Source organism: Sclerotinia sclerotiorum, genomic scaffold (genome assembly GCF_000146945.2).
Source record: "Sclerotinia sclerotiorum 1980 UF-70 scaffold_10 genomic scaffold, whole genome shotgun sequence".
Taxonomy (NCBI): domain Eukaryota; kingdom Fungi; phylum Ascomycota; class Leotiomycetes; order Helotiales; family Sclerotiniaceae; genus Sclerotinia; species Sclerotinia sclerotiorum.
The window spans coordinates 1,069,995-1,078,977 of record NW_001820826.1 but is presented as its reverse complement, the minus strand read 5'-3'; the positions used below and the strand labels follow the sequence as shown (position 1 = coordinate 1,078,977).

Sequence of the window (8,983 nt, the reverse complement as noted above, 5' to 3'; positions counted from 1 at the left end):
GCGAAGGAGCGAGATTCGAATCTCGCTCCTTCGCTCCCTCGCTCCCTCACAAGACTATTCATATGATCCTATAACATATGATAATAGTTTATAATGTTACAACGTAACAATAATAAATAATAAATAATAAATAATAAATAATAAATAATAAATAATAAATAATAAATAATAAATAATAAATAATAAATAATAAATAATAAATAATAAATCGTTACGACCAATCCTAACAGCTACTCAGGTGACTAAGCTTATGGTCACATAACCCAATATTTTCCCATCTAGAATCACTCAACTACAGGCAGTAGGACATAATGGGAGGCGATAGGATGTATAGTACGAAGGTCTATATAATCATGATAGATTTCCTTTGTATAGAGCTTCGTGCTCAAGATCAATCATTTAGTATACTCTACTATTAGTTACGAATTGCATATCATTATTGTCATTACTTAAGTCCCTGCTTGACGCCTAGTTATAAACCTACTTCGAGAGCCTAGAGCACTTCCACGTGATCTAGACGGCAAACCTCGTAACATTGCGGCGATTGTCATTTTCAGAAAACTAGAATAGTATTTCTAGAGCATAGATTCCATATCCATATGTTCGGCCTCAATGCTGATGTATACTACACTGCAGAAAAGACTATGAGTTCTGGGTATCTGGCGGTGGAAATCGAGTGCTCCTATGGTATAGACTGATATTATATAGCTTAGATTCTCTTCAATGTTGATCGTTTTGGCAATCAAGGATGTGAACGGAAGAAGATAAAATCGAAAGATGTCACTATAAGAAGCTTGCGGCTAAGCAGTTCAGCGGATATATTTAGAAGATACCTAGTCTCTTCAACGTGTTTAGTTCTGCTATCGACGTACTTCAGCCCATAACTTGAGGTAAGAGGAATTAAAGAGTACTAACTATACTCCATCGAATTCTTCTCTTGGAATTAATGAGATATTACTGCATAGGAGTGAATTTTACGTTGATGAAAAAAACTTTCTAGTCGTTCCCCGCACTCTAGAAGCATTCCAGAAGCATGCCATGCATAACATCTAAAAATAGTGCATAACCTTAGTTTCCCATTCCTCAAAAGTATAATTCGGATCTTGTACGAGAGCAAAAATCAAACTAAACTTTTTTGTGTCCTTATCCCAATTCTTTGTCAAATTAGTATATCGAATGCCACCCCCTTTTCTTCCACTTTCCCTAATCAAGGAATATCAGTCCCAATGCCCCATACCGCAATACACTTCCGATCAGCCGAAATCACTAGGTCATATCTTTTCCAAACCCTTGTAATGTTCTCGAATATTTGACAGGTCCACTTGGAGTAAACCCGAACCAAGGATTTTTGTTTTGTGTTGATATATTTCGACCCAGATTTATCGGTAATTCTTTTAGCTTCAGTTTGAATGATATGTTGGGCTTTTACTCTGCACATGCCGTACTTCTCGAAGGTTGTGTCGATGAGAGAGGGGGTTGTTGATTGATGATGAGCTGGTCATCGGGGGCGTAAGACTTTATGTACTTTTCACTTCATACAACCCTTCCTGCTGAGGGGAAAAAGCCTGATACTCAGCCTCAATACTATCTTCAATGCCGTTTATTACCTAAATCTGACTATGTCCGGTTGGCATCAAATTACCCAATACTTTCCAAACGGGTCAAATTTCCGAAAGAACAAGGGTGGAAGATAGAAGGTAGGATATTGGGCATCTGTTGCCTGTGTCGATCAAAGCTTAGCATGTTCCAATAGCATTCCTTTTTTCTGCAAAACATTCAGATAAAGAGAAGGGGGTAGGTCGGTATTTGTTCGCTTCATTGATAGAAGAAGTTGAGAAGGAATGGAAGGTTGATGCAATACGATGCAGATGCAGGATGGCGTACATCGGTAATGATTTGCTGTGCAGAAGCTGGAAACAAATACTTAAATACCCAGCAGTATACCTTCCTGTCGCTCAGATATTGATATCGTGAAAAAATGTGATGAAAAAGATTAATTTATATCTCCTACTCCTAAACAATAAATAATTATATGTCTCAGGGGGAATTGAGCCAAAGGGCCGCGTGTATTGATTATATAGGTAGACTTATTAAAAGGTAAATTGAAAATCGATAGGGAGATTGGAAAAGTTCTTGGTAATCTTGGGAGAAGATCCACATATTGCCAACGATTTGTCCAGCAAAATGCTCAGCCATTTTATCTCATTTTACTTTTCCTGATGAAAATGGAGTACATACAGACATACAGTGAAATCTTCTTGGGTGATGTGTCTCGGGGGGAGGGTCTAACAAGTGAATCATTCTGTCATGAGAATGATGTTCTGTCGAACAGGGGAAATAAGTTGGAAAACCATACTATCCTCCGTACAATACATATCAACAACTACCTGGTACTTCTCACTCTGCTCGCAACTTTGTAAAGAAACTCTTTTCGATTTCTTCCTACTGCTGTTGATATTCCTGGAAATCCAACTTGACCGTCTTGACAGTGGACACTCTTTTTCCCATCATCTTGCTGTAGGGAAATAGAAAAAGAACAAGCAGAAAAACAAACCCAAGATATTCCGCAACAACCATCTCCAAGTTGTCAACAGTTTTAGGCCAATAATATATTTAAACTCTTGATACGCAGAAACTTCCAGGATATTAAAAATATACCGGAGATTCTGCAGATTCCGGTTTCGATTTCGATTTCGATTTCCAAGAAGAGTTTCCGCCACGAGCCTCGGTAGCCATGTCATATCACAACAGCGCTTATGATGATTATTCTCAAGAAAGTCAAGGGGAATATCAACCTGCACGAGCAGGCTGGAAACAAACACAAAATTACCCCAACGGACCACAAGGTACGTTATCAAGATTTTATTGATTGGACTTTCAAATAGCAATATCACATATATCAAGGGGATCCGGAATATATGAAGTGGGAGAGGGTGGAATACGGTATACGAAACAAAACGAAACGAAACGTCATCAGAATGTGAAGGGGTTTAAAAAAGAGAAAAAGTATAAATACCGTATTACCAGCTTTGTCCTTGAACAGCTTTTTCGGGAGAGAGGCGCAAGGCATTCATTAGTCGCAAAGCTTGCTTTTCCGTTGTTGTCCGGCTGTGATACTACGTGCATAGTAATCCTTCTAGCTAGCATTCACAGCTTTCTTACTTCTATCTTTTGGGATTTATTTATACGATATTCACATTCACATTCACATACCTGCCACGACTTGACCATCGCGAATTTTGTGTCGCCTCTTATAAATTCATCGAATCTAGCTAATGATCCGATCTTGAAATCCAGATTCATATCAGCCTCCTCCTCGCGGTGCCAGTTTAAACAATCCTACAACTCAGAATTCCAATAACAACAATATGAACGGCTATGGTGGGGGTTATCAACAGAACCCCAATGTCGGGGCGACGTTCTATCCAGGTGGAGGGGATGACTTTTATATGCCTCCTAATGTAGTGTCTCCAATGCCACAAAGGTATGATTTTAATTTTCATTGTTCGATTTACGAAAGGAAAATGGTTATATGGTGTGGCATTTTCATTCGACAAGCATTAACTTGCGATGAACGTCACTAATGAGAATCATAGAATCATGCCAGAAGTTCCAAACAATATGCAAGATAGTCTTGCGAACCTTGAATTAAATGATGGATATCGAGTAAGCTCGCATTCTGCCTTTTCATCTGTTCAATCGTATAATGACAATTTACAGCAAGGGACCAGCGAATCTTCGAGATCAAGTCATAGCAATCGAAACAGCGGACCGGGTTACACAGCAAACTACGAACATACAAATGCAGCAATATATCAGAATTTGAAGGGGCCTTATGGTGCGCCACGATCCCAGCCTGACTCCCCTAGGTTTTCGCCATTTCCAAAACCCCGAAACGCAGGTCAGAATGTACCTTTGTCAGATGAGGATAAAGAAGAAGTCTTAGAGAGAGCGAGACCAATGGTTTTGAAATCTACCGATCCAGAGATGCAATTGGCATGGGCTCAAGATGCACTGTCTTGGGTGGAAGTAGCCAGCAGTACTTATGAGCGAAAGGTCGATGACTCGCGAGCTCCGACACCAAAGGTTGAGCATCAATTACGGGTTGATGCGATAAGCATTGTCAACTTCCTCGCAGAACAACAACATCCCAAGGCAGAATTTATGAAGGCGATGTGGCTAGAGTTTGGTAAATTTGGGTATCGAATGGATAAAAAGGAATCGTTCCAAGGTTATCAGCGAGCTGCACAGAAAGGATACGCTCGAGCAGAATACCGAATAGGAATGCAATTCGAAAATACCATGAACCCTACGAAAGCCGTCGAACATTACCAAAGAGGTGTATACCTGAAGGATTCTGCGGCCAGCTATAGGCTTGGAATGGCTACTTTGCTTGGTCAATGTGGCATGCAACAAGATTATGCTAGGGGTATAGATTTGATTCAATTCGCAGCCGACACGGCGGATGAGAATGCCCCTCAGGGTGCTTACGTTTACGGAATGCTGCTAGCCAGAGAGTTACCCAATATTACCATGCCCGATGAATACCTACCATACGATTTGAACGAAGCCAAGATGTTTGTTGAAAAAGCTGCTTACCTCGGATTTGCCAAAGCACAACTCAAGATGGCTCAAGCCTATGAACTTTGTCTATTTGGCTGCGAGTTTGATCCAGCTCTTTCGTTACATTACAACGCCCTTGCTGCTAGACAAGGAGAACCCGAAGCCGATATGGCTATCAGCAAATGGTTTCTTTGTGGATATGAAGGTATTTTCGAAAAGAATGAGGAGCTCGCCTACACATATGCTCAACGTGCCGCTGAGACAGAGATGGCCACAGCCGAGTTCGCCATGGGCTACTTCTATGAAATTGGAATGTATGTCAAAAAGAATCTTGAGATAGCTTCACAATGGTATGATAAGGCTGCCAAGCATGGTAATCAGGATGCTTTGGGAAGAATTGATAGCATCAGAGCGAACCATACTCTTTCCAAGGGCGACCACGGCGCAGCGATTCAACGTATCAAGTCAACGCATGGCTCTCGAAGAGGAGGAAGACCCGAGAGATTCAATCAAGCTAATGCTCCACCAATGCCAACCATGACAGAAGATATCTCATCGCCAATGCCTCCCGCACATAGTCAGAAACCTAAAGTTAAAAAGGGTGCTCCAGCAGGCATTCGACCAATTTCAATTGCACCATATCCAGAGGATGATTTTGGTTCTGGTAATCGCGGTAGTGCTAAAATTAGTCCTGGTTACCCAAGATATCTGCCACAAGATGGATTGCGACAATCAACCTCGAGTTCAACTCCAGTCGCAGATCGACCATCTTCTGCTTTTGGTGTTCGCCCTCAGCAGCAGCAACCACCACCACCACATTTGGGAATTACCCATCAAAACACAGAGCCTATAAGATCATCATCTCCTATGGGCACAATGTCTTCACAGGGTCGCAATCCATCACCATCACCTAGTCGCGCTCCAAACATTCCTCCACTAAGCTTTGAATCTGGCTACCAAAATCCACAGCAAAGACCTACAACGTCTAATTCGAGACCTGGAACCGCACAATCTGCACAATCTGTTCAGTCTTTCCAATCTGCACAATCCACATACGGTTCTAGACCAGGTCCGGGTCAAAATGTTGCACCACCACGAAATGCTTCCATGACACCAGTTTCGGCTGCTTCATCCACGGCAAGTAGAACTCCTAATAGGCCAATGGGTAACACGATGTCCTCACAAGGTGGTGACTCGAGACAATCATCAATTTCATCAGCTTCTACTCCTGCTCCAGCAGCAGCTCCAGCAAAACCATCAGCGCCTGCTAAAAAGGGACCTGCAACATTTGAGGAGATGGGTATTCCACAAACCAAGAGTGAAGGAGATTGTGTAAGTTTTTCAGTTTACCTTATATTTTATTTGACTTGTTACTGATAATATTATAGGTCGTTATGTAATGTGATGTTACATTTGAGGATTATAAAATTTAGGGATTTATAAAGCATGGCGAATGGACAATGTGAATAGTTTTTGGAGGAAGCATTCATGGCATTTTTTTACTTACATTTATGCATATAGTCGTATGTTCGTATATTCGTAAACATATACATATACATGCATTTCGTATTGGGATAGTTTGGAATTTCCAGTTATGTATTAGACTAGCATCTCCGTCGTCTTCTTTTAGTTCTTCAATATGTGAAGAAATGAAGAAGTTCTCAGAATAGGGTGTCTTGTTGGGAACTATCTATCTAGATTAGGTACTAGGTACTCGGTAGGTACGTAGCTAGCTAGCTAGCTGTGAGATTTCGAAATTAGTCTAGGTATCTATTTGGGTAGTATAGCTGGGTGTATGTATCTATGTTTCTATCTATGTTTTTATGTATGCTATGTATGCTATGTATGCTATGTATTTCTTTGTTGAAATAGTAATTAAAAATTTATGATATCTGTTTTTATTTTGGGTATTGGGGGTTTTTTGGGATGATGATGATTTGTGTGTGTGTGGGTGTGTGGGTGTTTTTGGGAGGGGGGAAGAGAGGTAAGGTTTTATGTTATTTGGGTGAGAGGGAGGGGGAGGGAGATGATGATATTGACTGGGAATTACTGTAGTAGGTATCTAGATATGTTCTTGTATTGTTATTTTATGTTGCTGTGGATTTTTGTTGGATTTAGATTTGGATTTGGGTTGAATAATTGTACTAAGTCTTAAATTACATTTTGATATTTAGAGTTTGGAGATGATGAAGTGATGATGATGAAGGTGGTAGTCAAAATGGAGATGGAGGTGAATAATAAGATGCGGATTTCTAAAGCAATAGTAATATTAGATAGGTAGGTAGGTAGGTAGGTATTAATGCTGATGAAGATGAGTGTTTATGGAGGAGATGGGTAGGGGGTAGTAGTTATATTTATTCCTCTCTTTTTTTTCTTTTTATCTATGCTGCGGATGGAATATGGAGAGGATTAATGTGCCTTGTGCATTATCTGGGAAGAGGGAGAGGGAGAGGAAGAATCTGAGAATCTGAGTAGGTAATCTTACTTGATTCGGCTGTGTGATGAATACGGAAAATCGAAAATCGAAGAAAGTTCACTTTTATCTTCTGCATCATCATATTTTTAAGATAGATTTGACTCCAACTCCAATTCTGACTCTTATTTTCAGATATTGAGAGGAGAATCTTCTAGATATATATCTTTTACTAGGGATTGTGGTTTTTACGGTTTTTATGGAATTGAAACTCGTTTTGAAGACGGATGGATGATTGAGGGTTCATTAGGTCTTTCTTTGATCATTGATATTGATTTTCTTGAAGCTGGGGATCGGGATTAGGATTGTTATTGAGATTTGTTTTCGTGGATTTTACGAAGCTTTATGGACCTGGACAGGAATACCTCGTGTTCAAAACTTCAGTTCAAAAACATCACTCAGCTCTACCAGGCGTCGAAATCAACCATCTTCGTATCTGAGATTTTTATTCTTAAACACCACCCTGCTGATCTGCAGGTCTCGACAGCAACACCCCGTGTTTAGGACTTCCAGTTATAAACACCATTCACCAAAAATATCACCATGCCACCCAAACGCAAAAAGTCTCTTCTTGACCCCCCAACTGAATCTTCTATCCCAGATGATAACTTCGACGTCTCATCAATTGCATCCCTTCCCTCTACCGCATCAGCTACACCCATCAAGCCCAAATCCAAAAAACCTAAAGTCGAAAAGACTGAGAAAAGTGAGAAAGTTAAAGCAACATCCAAAGCTAAAACCTCTGTCAAGGAAAAAGTTCTTGCGAAGGATAAGGAGGGTAAAGAGTCTAAGGGAAAGGTTGGTGCTAAAGATGGGAAGGAGGTGAAGGACACGAAGGAGATTAAAGAAACTAAAGAGGCTAAATTAATAGGTAAAGATGGGAAGGAGAAAGTAAAAGCAGTTACTGGGGATGAGGCACAGGAGGTTTTGATGGAGTATTTGATTAGGGAGAATAGACCTTTTAGTGCGGGGGATGTTAGCGGGAATTTACATGGCAAGGTATGTATCAACTTCTTTTCTTTCTGTAATCTCATCTTTTCAGCTCATCTCATCTCACCTCCCACCTCGTCTCATATCCTCCGTTTGTATTAAAGCAACAAGAGAGATGCGACGAGTACTAACAATCCCAGGTAACCAAAACCCTCACCGATAAACTTTTAAAAGAACTAAGCAACTCCGGTCTCATCAATGGAAAAGGTACAAATGGTGATGGAAAAGGTTCTCAATGGGTATACTGGGCATTACAATCTCCCTCTACTCTTTCACCCGAAGAACTCGCAGCTATGGATACTGAAATCGAGAATTTACGAGCTAGAATTCCGGAATTGAGAATGGATGTTAAGAAACTTAATATTAAACTTGGGGGATTGGAAAAAGAATTAGGAATTGGGGAGTTGAAGGAGAGGATTGAGAGATTGGAGGAGGGGAAGAGAGAGAAGGAGGAGAGATTGAGAGGATTGAGGGAGGGAGGAGTGAAAGTGGTGAAGAAGGAGGAGGTGGAGAGGGTAGCGAGAGAATTGAGTTATTGGGGACGGATGAGGGGGATTAGGAAGAGGGGTTTTTTGAATGCAGAGGGGGTTTTGTTGGAGGGGATGGGGAGGGAGGAAATTTGGGAGAGGGCGGGGATTGAAGGGGATGAGGAGGAGGGTTGAGAATGGATGTTGGAGGGATATGATATAAATTTTTGCTTGTTTGCTTGCTTTTCTACTATGGATGGGAATGGAAAAAAGATGAAAGATTTATGTGATGAGGAGGAGAATAGTCAGGAGAATAGATAACTCCTGTAAAATAATGGGCTTGGGAAAGGATATCTGGCTGAGATGTAGCTGCTAATATAATCGCGGACGCTTTATGCTTACACAAATAAATTCGAGATTTCATTTCCCATGATACTTCATATTTGAGATTAAATTATCGAAGGTTATACTACGAGTAGTTCTAATTAGT

General features: G+C 40.6%; 2 protein-coding genes across 2 annotated transcripts; both read left to right on the top strand.

Annotated features, from left to right (window-relative positions):
* Window positions 1–2,734: 2,734 nt before the first annotated feature.
* On the top strand, window positions 2,735–5,963 carry SS1G_07918 (hypothetical protein; the record flags this gene model as incomplete). Its single annotated transcript, XM_001591242.1, has 4 exons — window positions 2,735–2,846; window positions 3,298–3,484; window positions 3,597–5,895; window positions 5,952–5,963. The coding sequence occupies 4 exons, from the start codon at window positions 2,735–2,737 to the stop codon at window positions 5,961–5,963; spliced, it is 2,610 nt and encodes an 869-aa protein (XP_001591292.1).
* Window positions 5,964–7,579: 1,616 nt separating this feature from the next.
* On the top strand, window positions 7,580–8,688 carry SS1G_07917 (predicted protein; the record flags this gene model as incomplete). Its single annotated transcript, XM_001591241.1, has 2 exons — window positions 7,580–8,035; window positions 8,167–8,688. 2 exons carry the CDS (start codon window positions 7,580–7,582, stop codon window positions 8,686–8,688), a joined length of 978 nt encoding a protein of 325 aa, XP_001591291.1.
* Between the last annotated feature and the right edge of the window lie 295 nt (window positions 8,689–8,983).